General features: G+C 41.1%; 1 protein-coding gene across 5 annotated transcripts in view; it reads left to right on the forward strand.

Annotated features, from left to right (window-relative positions):
• Positions 1-16868, forward strand: part of LOC117774437 (gamma-aminobutyric acid receptor subunit alpha-3-like) — an 84989-nt gene extending 68121 nt beyond the window's left edge. For 2 of the 5 annotated variants that reach the window (XM_034606862.1, XM_034606863.1), the window contains exons 7-11: positions 1168-1320; positions 4441-4593; positions 7244-7449; positions 14355-14393; positions 14536-16868. In XM_034606862.1, the coding sequence (XP_034462753.1) occupies positions 1168-1320; positions 4441-4593; positions 7244-7449; positions 14355-14393; positions 14536-14856 (872 nt within the window). In that variant the 3' untranslated portion in view covers positions 14857-16868. The remainder of the gene's footprint in view (positions 1-1167; positions 1321-4440; positions 4594-7243; positions 7450-14354; positions 14394-14535) is intronic. The other 3 variants (XM_034606864.1, XM_034606865.1, XM_034606866.1) reach the window with 3 other exon arrangements.
• Positions 16869-16896: the final 28 nt, after the last annotated feature.

Consider the following 16896-nt stretch of genomic DNA (forward strand, 5'->3'; position numbering starts at 1 on the left):
AGGAAAAACTTCAAACCGCACTCACTGAGGAATATGAGAGAAGGGGATAACTGTCATACTGAGAAGTGTTTCTTGTAGCAACGCAGCAAAATTAGTCAACCGTCAGCTTAGAGTGAGAGCTCCCTTGATAAAAACGAGGCTATGCATTTAACACACTAAAATATGTTCAGGATATTCAGTACAGATTTATATTTCTCGCATATGGACTCACTGCAGCTAAAGTGTATGAGTGGTGCTATATACTGTACTTTTTAATGGGATCGTTCACCCAGATATGAAAATGCACTCATTATCCACTCACCCCTATGCCGATGGAGGGGTGGGTTAATAGTTTGAGTCCACAAAACACTTTTGGAGTCTCAGGGGTAAACAGTGTTAGAGCAGAATACAATACAATTGAAGTAACTAGTGGCCGCTTCTTCAGATGTAATAAAACAGAAAAAAACACAACATGCCTCCATACTGCTGGTGTGGTGTCATCCGAGTGTCCACAAGCCCTGACGTTCATATTCCACTCAAAACGGCGTCAATACACCTATTTATTTATATAATTAAGAAATTTCTTGAACTTCAGTTTGTTCAGTTTATCTTGGTTTCAAAAAGACTCGACAACCATGCTAGCAACTTTAGGACAGTGGCTGATGCTTCCCTCCTGTGATTGGTCACTTTGAACACTCCAGTCCCCGAGACTAGACAAATGCCATGTATGTTGCCTTTATGCAAACTGTCCGGCGTCCATGTTGTGTGGAAGAACACAAAGCGCTGTTCAAATGGCTAAAAATTATACAAAATAAACACAACACAACATAAAGAGTTTTCTGTTGCACAACGTAATAAAGGTTAGAGCATAATATGTGAAACAATGTGTTTTTCCATATCGTTAAACAAAATGTATTGTTATATCCTATAGTCCAATCACAAAGTTGGTAGGAATCAACCTCTGTGTCAAAAGCCTATATAATATAATTGACTGAGACTAGAGGATCACTAAACAATCACTCTCTCACTGCTGTATTGACAAGAACATTTTCTGAAGATGACTGTTCTATGGCAACATTTTGAACCATAGCAATTGTTGATGTGTTCTACAATGAGGACAGAAAAGATAAAGTTGCCTCCCATGTTCATCTCTTATCCATCTCACCATCTGCTTTTTTTTTTGCTCAGATGCTTACACGAACAATGAGGTGATCTACCTGTGGACTCAGGGAGACGAGAGGTCTGTTGCTGTGGCGGAGGACGGCTCAAGGTTGAACCAGTACGACCTGCTGGGTCACGTTATTGGCAAAGAGACCATCAGCTCCAGCACAGGTAGAAGAGGTGACACCTTCAGCCCAATCAGCAGTACACAGCTTTTCCTGAATTCCATCTGACGTTGTGCGTTTGGACAAACCAAACACCGCACTGAGCTTTTATGGCTGCAGTGTACAGGTGTATTCATGGCAGTTTGACAGCTGTAGTGGACACACCAAATTCTAATATGATGGGGGGGGGGGGGTACTGCAAGCAGTGAAACAAAGTTAGTGCATCATCACTTCTCCTTTACTTTCTGTTAACATACAGACCTCACTGTTTATTGGCACTCTTCTGTGTGTTTTCATAAAGTTACAATCTGCACTTTTCTTCACTTTCTGCCATTCTACATTCAACTTGCATTATCTGGCTCCATCGGGAAAATTATGACTGTTATCAGTTTTCTGGGGAAAACTATTCAGCATATTTACAGAGATACTAGAAGTGTGCCAGAGGTGAAAGCCTTATTTCCATTCTGTTGTGGGCTAACAGCCCAGAGTCGACTGTATAAGCACAGAGATAAAGGACAAATATTCTTCCCCGTACTTTTGATTACATATTCATTTGATTCTTCTCATCAACGTTGTGGCGGAAGCATTTTATCTGACAAACACAGTCACATCACTTTTTATCCATTTCCCCACTGAAGCTTATGGCGGCGTGAAGTACCAAGGTAACAGCTGGGTAGCGACATATAATAGTATAAACAAAAACAATATTCCTGCAACATAAAATAGAGAAATATGTGCTGTTTCTTTTTTATGCTACATATTAGTAGTGATCATTTACAAGAAAATGTAAATTGCCAAGGTATTTTGATAGAGATCTATCGGGGGAATAACATCTACAAAACAATTCCAATGTCAATTTAGATAACAGGATTTAGGTAACACGGATAAAGTGCTGAAGCACTGATTGCTGCAGAGCTGAAGATAAAGGGTTGCTTCAATGGGGCAGTAGGTAATTACTGAAAGAGTGCGTAGCTTACAACACAGCAACACCGACTTTCATTTTGAGAGATTTACCCTCCGTTGTGAAGCCGCTTGCTCGCGTGGCTCTCAGGAGCTGAGAGTCACAGATCTGTCTGACTGTGTTGGGAGACTAAAAGCTTTGTTGGATGACACAGTGCCTGTTTTCCAAGGAGGCAGAAAGCTGTTGAATATAATAGAACTCGTGTAACTCCACAGGGAAAACTTTCCTTGAGCTCATCTTGTGTGCTGGTTTGAACTTGCGTCTGGCAAATTTCGAGGGGATTTTTTGAAGGAACAAGATCATCTAAAGTCTGACTAAAAAGAGCCAATGGAGTCAACCTGACCACTTTCATAAACAAGTTCAGCTTGAGGATGTCAGATTTTTTCTTTAAACTTAATGGAGTGCAGGGAAGCCGAGAGACTGGCTGGATTTGAGCCAGTTCAGCTCTGGTTAGAATCTGCTCATAAAAAAATAAATAAATAAACACCTCAGGGAGTGAAAGGCTGTTTTTCTCATATCTTTGCAACACAGATTACAGACATGGCAACGAGAGCTGGTGCTTAGGGGGGACTGTGATTGTGTCCATTCACTGCCATCACTGACAAAATCTGAGCAGAAGGAAATGTTTTATAGCAAGAGGTTAGAGTGATGCAGGCGGAGGGTTTTTTATATAACAGCAGCAAAGAAATCTATAGGAAAATGTGAGTGTGGGTTTAAAAAGGAACACTCCACTGAAAATCTATATTTTGACTTTAAGGTCTGACGTTGGCTTGAAGGGTGGCTCTGAAAAGGTTCTATAGCCGTTCCACATGGAAAGTGTTTTTAAAAGCTTTTTTGACGTCCATCACTCGGACATGTCACCAACAGCTAGGATCCAGTTAATCAAATATTTCGCTGCGAAAGGACTCGACTCCCCCCCCCCCTCCCCCCCGAGATCCCCAGCACCACAAATCAAGTTTTTCCTCCCACCCCCCACTTACGTCACAGATCATTAAATGGTATCTGTAGTGACTGCTTTAGGGTCCTGGTGTCAGTGACTATGTTTACATGGACGCCTATTTTCTGACTATTGAATTTATCCACAATAGAAAAATATTTTGATAGTGGTGTTTACATCGGTTGCTCATAGAATATTCCATGTATATTCCCATCTACATGCTACAGAGCACAGTCTGATTATGACTCAGCTTATGATTACAGCCACTACATCATATGTCGGCTGTTCCCACAACCTTCCTGAAATATACCTCCTCGCCCCTCCATGGATGGACGTGCCCTTCGAGCCGTTATTTATACCGCTTATCCTTTTGAGGGTCACACAGTTTTCCTCCTGTATAATCCGCATGCAGCCTGGTTGAAAACTATTTGTGTCCAGTAACTTTCTGCCATCAATCAGCCTGGTGTCTGGCTGCTGTCCTTTCAGCTCCCCGGGTAGCTGCTGACAGACAAAGATGAGGACAAAGATGCTGAGCACTGGTCAGACTCGGTGTAGATTAAAGAATCCAATGCCTCAGTTTCGGTTAATGTTGATTCCCAGCTATGCTGCTCCTCTGGCAGCTGGAGTCAGGCCAGCAAACTTTTCAGAGCCACCTTCTTTGTAGCTAAACAAAGAACTCATTCAGGGGTCATTTTTATTGCTGGCCATGGGGATATTTAGTGATATTACATTTTGAAAGGATCAATCTTGTGGAAACAGTATTTACGTATTTTATTTTCTATACCTCCAGTGTCCTTTTCTGTTAACTTTTGAATTTCAGCTCAAGGTTTCCTCTCGTGTGTTGTGCAGCGCCGTGTCTGAGGAATAGAGAGGATATGCCCTTTTGACATCTTCAGTTCATTTTTACTATGAGAGATTCATGCATTCAATTTGGCCACTCTTTCCAATTCTCCTCTTGATGCTTTTCCAAGTCGTCCTAGATGAAACTGAAGTGAAATGGAAGGCATTCATGTGTCTTTTATACAAATTGCCCATCAAAACGACCTTGGAAATATTATTTTCTGTTTCCATGTGGTTAAATGGCTCATCTTAAGGACCTATGAGCTATACTTTGATGATGCAAACGCACACGTTAATGGTTTTGAATGTCTCAGCTTATGTTGCTCCCAGCTGTGCACGGCTGAATCAATAATCATGACCCTGTGTGTTTCTCTCCATGTTTCTTTCCTCTCCCTCAGGAGAATATGTAGTGATGACAACATATTTCCATTTGAAAAGGAAAATTGGCTATTTTGTGATTCAGACCTACCTGCCATGCATCATGACTGTCATACTGTCTCAGGTCTCCTTCTGGTTAAACAGGGAGTCGGTTCCTGCTCGCACTGTGTTTGGTGAGTGCCGTCTTGTGTCTTTAATGCAATTTTTTAAAATGCACTGATTAATTGAACAAGTAAGATCAGTTGTTGGAGCTTTAACAGAAAAGGTGCAGAGCTGATGATGATTCAGCATAATGCAAAACAAGTGGAGGGTTTAAAAAAGTTTTTCCCCCTTGAAAAGTTCTAAATAACATGAAAACCTATAGCTTGGTGCATTTGGGGCATTTTGCACATGGGTATGAATGAGTAATGTTTTTTTTCCCCCAAAGCTTCTATCACAGTATTGATTTGTTCCTACTTCTGTAACTACAACAACACTAATTAATCAGAGAAACGTAGAGGAAAGTCTGGAACAGGAAAAATGCGGCAGGTGATCTACAAGGTGCTGCATCTGTCAAAGAGGATGTTTGGCTACTTTGTCAACTACAGAGCAGCCAGTCTGGTTTCAAGTGTTATTACTTACTGAGCTCGAGGTGATTTAGATAAAGCCGGGCACGTCACATAATCCCACTGAAGTAACAGTGGACTAAGAAGGGTCAGATTGCACGTTTCTATTGGTTGGAACAAACCAAATCAATTCATTTTAATGGAAAACGGCACAAGATCAAATCGCCAATTTTTCAGACAGCGTTTTTGAAGTGGACAACAAATCCGTTAACCAAAACCTCTCTCAGGACGATGTTATATTTTGCAAATAATATGCTGAAGGGTTTCATTAAAAAAATAAAAAATAAAAAGTAAGCTGCACAAAATGCATTTTATTTTATTTGACATTTCCCCCTTGTTTCACATGTGCCACTTCACTGTGTTATCCTCCCTATGTACCGTGAATAATAATAGAATGTGCTGCATAATCTATGAAAGAGCCCCTGACCTGTGTTTGTTGAATAATTTGCATTTTGATTTGGAAATGAGGCACACAAATGTATGTACGTACACACACACACACACACACACACACACACACAATCAGAGTGACAGATTTGAAATAGGATGCAAAGCAAGGGATTGTTTAGGAAATACAAATTAAAGTTACAAAAGCTTATTTCCATGCATTTAAAATAATAATGTTCCTTCAGTTCTCCACAAACAGACCCCGCAAGAACATTTCTCCCCCAACAGTCGTCTCAAAAATCATTTCAGTCACAAGAAATTCTATTTGTAGAGAACAATTTCCTTCACACGAGGAGAGGAGCTGTAATCAGTGTCATTTTCTCCGTGGAATGATTGAAACATCTACTGTGAAGGACAAGGTTCCCTCAAGTGTTCACGTCTCATATTTTCTCTTCTCATTATGTCGCAGCATTAAACTGAAATGAGGATCTTTCTGCAGATTTCTTAGTGTCTTTGTGTTCATCCAAAACTAAACAAATTTATCAGTCCTGTTCCCTGGCTCATTTTAAGTCTTATTTTGAAGGGATATCAGGTTTAAGAGCCTGAAACATTCGATTTACATTTGGATTTTATGTGAGCATCTTCACTGATATTACCCCATATCGTAATACCTAAAAGAAACAAGACTATCGCACACGTTTAAATATTGGAATGTCATCAAATTATGCAAATAAATAACCATAATGATCATATTTATAATAATAGTAATGTTTGTCCTTTAATTAAATAGTTTGCCATCAGTCCTTTTCTCACAATTTCTCATTTCTCACAAACGGCTCACTGAAATAAGTTGAACTCACTGTTCAGCAACACAATATTCAGTTTTAGAGTTAGCATACTGGGCGTCTATTTTCACTCAGATGAGAAAGATTAGAACTGATAAAGTACTTTATTTTACACGGTTGGATGGACGACCAATACCCAAGCCTAATTTAATTCCCAGGGGTGTTGAATGTAAAGATGTGACATAATGTGTCGAACTTTTAAAAGACTACGTGTTAAAAGATGCGTTTCCAGATTAATTAAGAAGTAGATGGAGGTCTGTTTTCTCTACTATGGTGTAATTCATTATCATCAAACTAACCCTAATACATTATTCTGCACTAAATGTATACAGGTCACTACAATCTTTCTTGTTTGTGTATTAGGTAAAGGACATTTCAGTTTTCCAATGGTTGTTAAGGGAAATGTATTCATTATTTTTCACTATATATTTTGGACTCCAGTAGACACGGCTCTACAAGGGCATCTATCGGTGTTCGGAAAAACATGTCAGACCGGTTTAAACAAAAGTAGAGTCAAGCGTACAACCTGGAACATTCACTTTAATGGTTCATTGTATTGAGAAGCTACTTCCTGCTCGAACCTACAAGACTGACCCAGCAAACGCACACTGTTTATGCACCACTGAACTTTGTTAGTGTGGCTCCACTGTCTGATTTCTCACAGCCGATGATTATGTAAAGTTGAGGCTCCGCAATGCAGTGGACCATTCTGTTTGGCTCCTAACTTTTTACTCTTTAAAGCCCAGAAGAGTAATTTACATGATTGAGCTAAATTGGATAATTTAAGCTTGTCTTGACCTTCTGTTACATGGCCTGAGTGGACACAGTTTAACAGCTGCACACAAAGTTTCTAAAATCTCTAGAAAAAAGAGGCAAGACTGTTTAGATCCTTTTGCAAACTTGAACTCAAAGTTGTGAGAAAATGAACTTTCCTTTAAGTGTTTCCCAGAAGAACCTGTTTGCTAATGTTGTTATTTCATCCTCAGGGGTCACCACTGTCCTAACCATGACCACCCTGAGCATCAGTGCTAGAAACTCCCTCCCTAAGGTGGCCTATGCCACTGCCATGGACTGGTTCATGGCCGTGTGCTATGCCTTTGTCTTCTCTGCCTTGATTGAGTTTGCCACAGTCAACTACTTCACCAAGCGCAGCTGGGCATGGGATGGGAAAAAAGAGGGCATGGAAATAAGGGTGAGTGATTCTTAATTAACATGTTTTCATATTTTAAAAAAAATGAATTTATGGACATGACTTGCCTGCACTTGTGATTCATCAGTGTGCACTAGCATTAAGAATCATCCCTAAAAAACTAAAAGGTTTTCAGGAAGGAGTTTGTCTCCTCATTTATTTTCTTGCTTATTAAATTCCAGAATAATTTTCTTCATCGTTTGCTTTGATAAACGTGTTAAAAAGGCTCAGAGTTTCTTAGAGAGTCCTCATTTTACACTGAAGGAGTGACGAGGGCAAATTGCACTTTGGGAACATTGATAGAAAATTCCTCCCTTAACACAGCCTGGAGTACTCTATAAAGACTATAAAGAGAGCTTTTATTTATTCATTAAGAGCCAAATGGAACAGGGACAGTGGGGCGGAACAGTGAGAGCAAAAAAAAAAAAAACAGAGGTAAACTCCCAGAGATGCTGGCCCTGATTTATGATGGCAGCATATGTTCAAGTCTCATCCTTAAGTCAGCGTAAACTCATTCTCCCCAGAAAAAAAATGGCAGCCTTGCATCTCGTCTGCAAATTAGAGGCTTGCAGATTAAAAACTGAGCATCCGTCTTTTAGAATCAATCAACCTGAAGCTGACGGTTTTATTTGGAGCATGAAATCTGATCGTGAACAGTTTACAGGTTTTTACTTTGGTCCGAGCCGATGTCGCCATTGTTTATGAAGCTATAAGATGGTGAGTGAATTAACATCAAGGTAGGAAAAGTAGAAGAATAGATTGTGCACACAGTAGTTTTATTTGGAGGATGCAGGGTGTCCGAACAAGGCGCGTTTCTATGAAGTTGTGGTGAAGTCATAAATAAAAAGGGATCAGTGTCTCACGATAGACACAGTTCTTAAATTTACAATGATTCCTTTGATGTTTTATGGCTGATCACATCCAGTGAAATAGATTGGAGGCATGAGACGGCATCAGAGCACAAAGAAGCAACAAAGAAAAAATAAAGCACTTGGTCCTGCGCTGAACTTATGAAATATCCATATTTGTCTTGATTAATTGATTAGTTTTGCTACACCATACACTTCAAAGGCGTATATATGTTTCTGTAATGAATGGAAACAAATGTATTGTCCATATGGATTCAATGAATGACACAATTAGGTGATGACAGTCTACTGGGCTTTAACTGACATTGAATATAAATGTTTATATTTACATCTGCTAAATCTTACTGAGTGGTTTGCCCATTTGAGACTAACTACTAGCTGGTAAATGTGCATGTGCATGGTGCCGAGTGTCAACTGTCAACAATTTAAAATGTAATTTACAGCACAATTCGCACAACTACACGTGGTTGTTTTTCCAAAGGCACACGTACATTACCGACAGAAAGGAAGCTGGCAAACACCATGATGTATTTGCATCAACATCCATTGCTTTATATTAAATTATGCTTTTCTAGAAGTCTAATTGAGTCGAAGTAAGGAGGCAAAGATTGGCAGAGGAGACTGTTGTTGCTGCTCGCACATAAAAACGCTGGAACACTTCTGTCACAGAAGCCACATGAAGAAAATGGCACAGCCACAAACCTATTTTCTGCTATTTATGTACAAACTGTTTGACACAATCAGTGCAGCCTTTTTCAGTTTATTCTTTTTTTATATATACTTTGACATTTGGTCCTCTGAGTGATGGGCAGGGATGTATATTGCTGCCATGGAACTTTTCAGTTGGTGGGGATAATTTGCAGCGATACACTGCAGCAGAGTGGAGAGTTACTTTTTTTTTTTTTTCTTCTTCCTCCTTTTGATGCCTCCTCTTAATGGCAACAGCCTGAGCTGCCTTCTCAGGGGCTGTGCTGAGCATGCAGTTGTCATGATAGATAAAAAAGAATGGGGTCACAGAGGGAGACATGGCACTCCCATAACACTCCCCCGCCAGAATGAGCTACTGGAAAGCAAAGGCATCACACTACACTTCCTTTTTTTCCATTTTTAATGTATTTAGAATAAAGGGTGGAAAAAAATCTATATAGGAGGAGAAGCTAAGAGAAAATAGTGTTTTTAAAGCTCAGTTTGAAAAATACAAGCTCTTCATCTGAGGCAAGGCCACTACTCTTACCTCCATACCAGAATGAAAGACTCCACTGCCCCCCAGGGTTTTTTATTTCAAGGTTTGAAGACAGCTATAGTTGATGTGCACCAACTTACTTTGCAGGATTCTGGGGGGTCTTAGCCTTTTTCTTAACATTCTTTTTGACAAGCGCTCTACCTAATTAGCTCTCTGTCACCAGCTAAAGGTGTGCTTATTACAGAAATTAGCCGGTGGGGAGTTTGGTTGAAATAAAAGCCCGCGTATTCTGGGCTCTCCATGACACACGATTGGACACTACTGTGTTAAATTTATTCAACGCTGGTTTCATCAGCAGAGACTGGAACCACTGGCTCATTGTGCGGTGGGCTTCACCGCCGGAGCCAAGGAATCATCACCGTTTCACATTTACGCCTCATAATCTGGTATTTCCAGACCTGCTGCATAGATGACTACATCTACAGATGTGTTTAACGCAACGTGGTTTGTTAGACAATGGTGGAGACGCAGCCTGTCAGCATCATTCCTAGTCACATTTGGTAGAGCAGAGCATGACACTGTTACTCACTTAAGCGCTGCAGGAACGAACGGGGAAGCCGCTGCAGCTTGTTTGCTAGCGTAAGTTAACTTTTCTCTTTCGGAGGTTGGTGTGCTCAGGTGGAAAAACAAATTTTAGTTGCCTTTCCTGGAGGCATCTTGTTACTAAACTTCTATAATGAAAAATTTCCCATGCCATTGTTTGAGCTAGAGGGATCTTTATACACAAATATATAATGGAGTTTTCTCTATCATTGTAATACAGCAAGATGAAGTGGTTATATCACACTAACCCTGCTGAACTAGGCTTTTATTAGCACCATTGTCATCAGACACAGGCTTTTATCACTCCACCAGAGTCCTGCATGGGTAAAGTTTTGCAAACTTGCACCCGCAAGGCTCCATAAGCCAACCTGTTACCGGAAAGGTATCTGTGAACCGTCAGTGATGACTTGTCTAGCTTGTGGCTATCAAAAGCTAATATGTTTTGGCCCTTTTTACGAGCAGCAAAGCCCCTGAGAACATATTCACCACTGGCCACTGTTGTCTTAATGTGATGCATTTTGATGGAAGTGAGGGGGTGAAAGGTGGTTTTATAAGCTTATACTATAAAATAAATCCTTACGACTGACTAGGATTCAAAGAAGCTTATTTCGTTTTAATTTCATATTGCTCCAGAAAAGAAACATACATAATTCTCTCCTGCTGCCCACCAGTGTTTAGTTCTTTTTTTTTTTACCAGTTACACAACTTTTTGGCGGGTAACCCGACCCAGTGCAGGACTTTTTGAAATTGAGGGCAGAGACGAAAACAAAATGATAAACATAAGTCGGAGTGAAAGGGAAGCAGAAGTGTTTTGTAGAAACTGTGTTTGCCTTGATTTTGGATTACAAAGCAAGTTTGATTTTGACTTTGACACAACCTGCAGGGATGACGTAAAGCTCAGGCCACCTCTAAGTGTCATATTTACAAAAAAAAAAGGCATCGCAAGTACCAATAAAAGACACAACAGGGACTCTACATCTCCATAAAAACCATGTCTGCATGCCCACACACCCACATGCTCACATACTTGAGGCTATTAAATATGCCAACACCTCATCTCCAACCTTAAACCGGAACAGACTGTCACAAGGTTCAGTTCTATGCACACATGCCCACACTGAACTCCAAACAGCAGGACACAGCGAGGCACAATTACCCCCGGGGTACTTAATCACACTCGTAAGGAAATTCTGATGCATCAATTTGCAGAAGTTACAAAGACAAGGTCAATAGATGCATTGTATTCCGGGGTTATTTGTGCCTGCAGCCAGCCAAATGACTTTGAATAGTGTACAAGAGTCTTTGGCCGGAAGTGAATTATGTGCTTTGTCACATTAGGTTGATAAAAACATGCACACAGCCTGATGCCCTGTGTGGTTTCTCTAATAATTAGACCATATAAATTACTGCAGAGGACGGCGCAGTCAAACAACAACAGAAAATTACTTTGCTTTGCTCTTTGGTCAGGTTAATGGGCAAAGAACATCCTCGGTGCCAGGGACTCGGGGCGCGTTCAGGGGTCTACGCTTAAAGTCACAAGACACATCACAGCAGTCATTGGCTTCTCCTGCTGATGTAAGCAATCACTGTGATGGAGGAGTCTCGCGGTGGTGTTAGATGTGGCGGAGTCGATAACATGGCAAAGTATGTGGTTATCCATGGGCCATCAGTGCGACTCTTTCTCACCCTATACTAATTGACTTGAGATAGACCCCTTCAGGCTGCGGCTCGCCGTTTCTCTCCGCTTAATGCAATCAGCTGCTTCCGAGCGTTTGTCTCTCTCCACGAGACTCGCTGCTTTTGCACTGATCACATTCAACATGTTTCCACCTCAATTCTGCTGCCTCCATCACCTTCAGACAGAAGGTCTGAAATTTAATAGTGACTTAATGAGCTCATTATTTTTACCTACTCCGAATATCTTTCCACTGCTTGTCACATTTGACATTAACAAGTGGTCTCCCTGTGCGATTTATGCACACTGCTTATGATGGGCAATCTTCCCATCACCGGGTGCGTGTGCAGGGCGTGACGGCTGCATTGCTGATCTGCTGCCTCTCCTGGGTACATGTTGGGGGCGTGTCTGCTGCGTGAGGTTCCTGGTATAACTACTGTATTTCCTTGAATAAAAGTAGATCCATGTACTCAACTATGTCAGGACTCGATGAAGCCGCGTAACTTCCAGTCCTGTAATAACAATCAAAACCTTTTCAAAACAAATGAATGGATTCAGTCAACAGACACGGTAGAGTGGTTTTACCTTGAAACAATTACAGGAATATTTATTTAGTGACATATTCCACAAATTTGCGAAGAACTGCACACAGTACGCTGAGAAAAACAGACGAGACCTTGACTCTCTGGAAGAACAGTGTGGCTGCTCTAAACTGATAACGTGGCGAAATGAAAAAATAAGTGCATGCGCTGCTCACGCATCCAGCTTGGCCCCGGGGATGAAAAAGTATATCACAATCTTCGTAACACAATCATGATTCACAATCTGAATTACAGTATTCCTTCCAAATTTTGAAATATACTGCAGACACGGAGTATATTTCAAACCCGGCTGACGGACTTACTTGGATCTATTTGCACCATTTTAAACACAATATTGCATTAAAGTCAGTCTTGTCATGTGCATTAGTGTCTTGAATCCCACGTTGTCCCACACGTTTAAATGGCACCATATCCTTAATCTAGATGGAATGTGATCGCTCAGTCACCTCTCATTGCTCTTATCGCATTTTTAGCGACCGCTCTAATGCATCAGTCAGTGTTAACTCTGGGCCTGATGAGATACCGACCTGGACGAAACACTCTCAGCGTGTTCCTCTGGATTGGTCCCTTTTGAGGAGGTTGTTGCATTCGAGGTGACTGATCATTACATAACACATTTTACAGATAACTTTGCTTGAAAATATATCTGACTGCCGTGCTATTAGCTCACGTTGAATCGTTTTTCAAGACTTGGGGTGTAATTTGGCCAGTGAGCAAAGCCGCCTAGTCGTCAATCATTCTGTTGGTTTATGAACATAGTGTGGATCTGTGTTATTTGGTTAGATCAAGTTTGTACAGTGATAAAAATCTGTTTGTTTCACTTCAAACATAGATCATAGTCTTCATGATCAAACACAATATAAATCAATCAGATATGCACCCTCACACTGGTCTACCGCTCCTGCCTTGTTGCATGTATGGCCATTTCCCTGCCTCCATTTGTGAGTGTGTGCGAACATTTAGGATGAAGACCAGGCAAAACCGTTGCTGATAAGCCGTGTGCCCAAAGACAGGGAGGCATTTTGGAGGAGGGGAAGAGGGCACATTAGTTATGCTAATTAAAAAGATGGAGTGAAGGGAAAAGGAAGGAAAATTAAATGAGGATGAAAAAGTAGAACAAAAAATTAAAGCCCGGCTCAGAGCAAAAGCGAAAAACAGGGGAGCAGTGAAAGTGAAACTCTTGTCGCACCACACGTTCGACTTCAGTTGCGCCGCAGATCTTAAAGTGGCCACTGTGGGGATGAACGGTGTGAAGAAAATTAGCCCAGTCTCACAGACTCACGTAGCGTCTGCCACATGGGAAACTCTGCCCGGTGATTAATCTCTGTGCCCTACTTGTTCCCTCACATTCACCGTGTGCACGGCCCTGTTCGCTCTTAGGCTGACAGGATCCTCTGGTGATGTAAGTTTAGCTTTCTGAGCGGACCAATTTAGCAAATAAATCTCAGTCTCCCCGTGTGATTTCAATATAAAAGACAGTAATGATTTCTCTGTAGTAGCAGGGAAGAAAGCCGTTGCTCCAGCCAGCTTTATCATCACACAGCCTTTGTCGTGTTTGTTTTGTCGCAAGCTGTTTGCCTGAAGAGGCCTGGCTGCTCTCATTGACACAGTCTGTCAGACATGTTTTCAGGCACTGTTATTTTGCTTTGTTTCTAATCCTGCTCTGTGCTGCTACTGCTAGCAGTATCAGACGCCAGTCCAGCCTGGTTCTGCAATGATACAAAATGCAATTGTCCCCATTTCCACACACTTGATTTAACCAAACTGATAATTTTGTCATGAAATTTTTAATCATGACCGTTTTTTTCTGCAATCCACATTTGTATGGTGCAGATTTGAATTGACAATATTAATAGTGTAAAATGGTGTTAAAAGGAAAAAAGTAGTACTAGCTAGATAGTGATGAATAGAGTATGTAAGATTGGTAATTTTAATATAATTGGTAAACTTTTTTTCTTTTCTACTTTTCTTTTCAGGAACCGTTTCAGGCTAACATGGCCAGGATTAACGATATGGTTAGGCTTTTGTTTTGTTCTTGTGTGTGTCGTGTCTCGTGGTGTTGCTTCTATTTCCTCTTTATGAGTTCAAATGGAAGTATTGTTAAGTCTGGTGCTTCGCCCCTGACGACCTTTACTTTATTGCCTTCTTCCTTTTCAGAGAAGAGAATCTGCGACTTTGTCCAAAAAGGCAAACAACACCTTCAACATTGTCGGAACCACATACGCCATCAACGTTGCTAAAGACCAGGGTTTGACAACCATTTCCAAGAGTGCCACTGCAGCGGCGGCCAAACACCAGTATCTGCATAAAATGGATGACCCCTACACGGAGGCCAAGAAGTCCTACAACCGTGTCAGCAAAGTGGACAAGATATCGCGCATAATATTCCCAGTTCTGTTCTTCATCTTCAACTTAGGCTACTGGGCCACATACGTCAACAGAAAGCCCGCTATCATGAAGGCAAACAACCAAAACTGAATTTGACCAAATGCTAGGCCTGATCTGGTTCAGTTCAGAGTGTAGACAGGTTGCAGAAGGCCAAGTCCATTACATCTTATTGTGTGTGTGTGAGTGTGTGTATGAGTGTGCGCGTGTGTTTGGTGTGTCTGTCTTTTCTTAAGAGTTTGATATTTTGCACGTCTGTATAGATGGAAGGCAAATTTGAACATACAATAGATTCACATCTAGTAGTGGACATTGGAGGGAGCACATCCTCACATCAGACTGTGTTTGTGTAGCGTTTTCTTTTCTCCCCTCCACACTTAGCTCTGGCCCTGTTCCCTTTTGTGAGTAACCAAATTGTTCCTTTGCTGTATCTTGATTGCTTGCTGTTTTGTAGGAGTAGTCAAATTGTATTTTCACTATGTTTTGACATGTTTGCGCTTTGCTTGTAATAAGTTAGAGCAAGCATGCGTTGAAGTTTTCATTGTAGCTCATTACCACTGATAAGGTTTTGACACATCCATCAAGTTAAAAACACGCATGCACGCACGCACACATACGCACAGTGATGCATCAGAATTTGTTGGTCGTTTTGCTGTGCTCTGTTAGCCGGGGGCAGGGTGTATAGTTCCATAGGAACATCATTAATAATCTTCCGTGTCTGGCCTTCAGCTTGCGCTGAATCTCAACAGACCCAATGCAGTTTCATCTGGAATTGCTTTCGCGTCCCATGGGGCTGCCTGTACATTTTCTAGTCCAGTGGCTCTTATTGTTTTAACTGGCTGACTGTGTTCAATGACAGAGAAGCTATGTGCCTTGGTGAATACACACATCATAAAGAAAAAGGCTTTGACACACTCACACTTGCATATACAGCACACATATGCACAAAAGGTCTGTGTGTATATTACATGTAAACATACACTGGTGTCCACAGGCTCTGTGCACTGCTGTATGTGGCTATGCCCCGCCCACCCACGGCCCATGGGCTTGGGCACCGAGTGTAAAATTGCTCATTAGTGTGGAAGGGTAACAGACTTCTGCCTGTGAAAAGACAAAGCGAAGAGATTAGAAGGCTCCAGCGTAGTCCAGAACAATTATCATGTGCATTTATGTTTTGGCTCCCGGTGTGGCGTCTCAATGAGCCGAGCAGTCATAACAAACTACCACCATTACCTCAGACTGAAGTCAAATTCTGAATAGCAGATTATTAAACCCTTTCCATGGAAATGCAAATAAAACTAGATGTTTTATGCATTAAATCATAGCAGACACTTTCTTTCTTTAAGTATACCGTGGGCAGGAACCCTGCTGCCTTGATCTCTTTGTTATTTCTCTGCATCAGGCTCTGTAGCTGTTTGGCTCCATTATGATTTTTTTCTGCATTTCTGCCTCATCATAAGAAAGAGTTTGATTCAAGTTGTACTTCTGCCCTTTTATACTTGATTGTGTAAAAGTATATTGGTGTTGATTCGCTTGTCTACAAACAGTATATGCTGTTCTGGTTTTGTGTTTTGTAGTAGACAACAAAGGCCAACGTGTCACAGTCACACTGTATTCCTGAACACATTTTGGAGATATTCTATCACCACTGGAGACTATTACACTGCAAAAATGCAATGAAATCAATGAAAAGAAAAAGGTTACTTGTGTCTCCAACAATAAAACGATAAACTAGATTTAATGTCTGTGATCCCACTGAAGAGCAAACCAGCCGAACTGATTCTTTTTTCAACAAGATGGACATTTTATTCATCTCCAGATGTGGCAGCTGTCTCCAAATTGTGTCTTCCATTTGTTGAGTGACATTTGTATTTTAGTTTTGTGTTGAATTTGGTATGCGTCTATACAAATGTTATATAATTATAAGGCAATTTCTGTTGCTGGATGCACTCTGGTATATTTTGCATTATCCCCAATTGAGGACTCTTTGACGGCCACTGTACCTTAGACCCGGCTGCAGTGGATCTCCTCAAACTGTATCCTCAGTGGTATAAGCTTAGGAGAATGGCTGAACCGTGTGTTGACCTCTCTGGAGATGTGTTAATCCCACAAACCATGTATCAATGTGTCAGT

The sequence above is a fragment of the Hippoglossus hippoglossus genome, chromosome 14 (genome assembly GCF_009819705.1).
Source record: "Hippoglossus hippoglossus isolate fHipHip1 chromosome 14, fHipHip1.pri, whole genome shotgun sequence".
NCBI classification, from domain to species: Eukaryota; Metazoa; Chordata; class Actinopteri; order Pleuronectiformes; family Pleuronectidae; genus Hippoglossus; species Hippoglossus hippoglossus.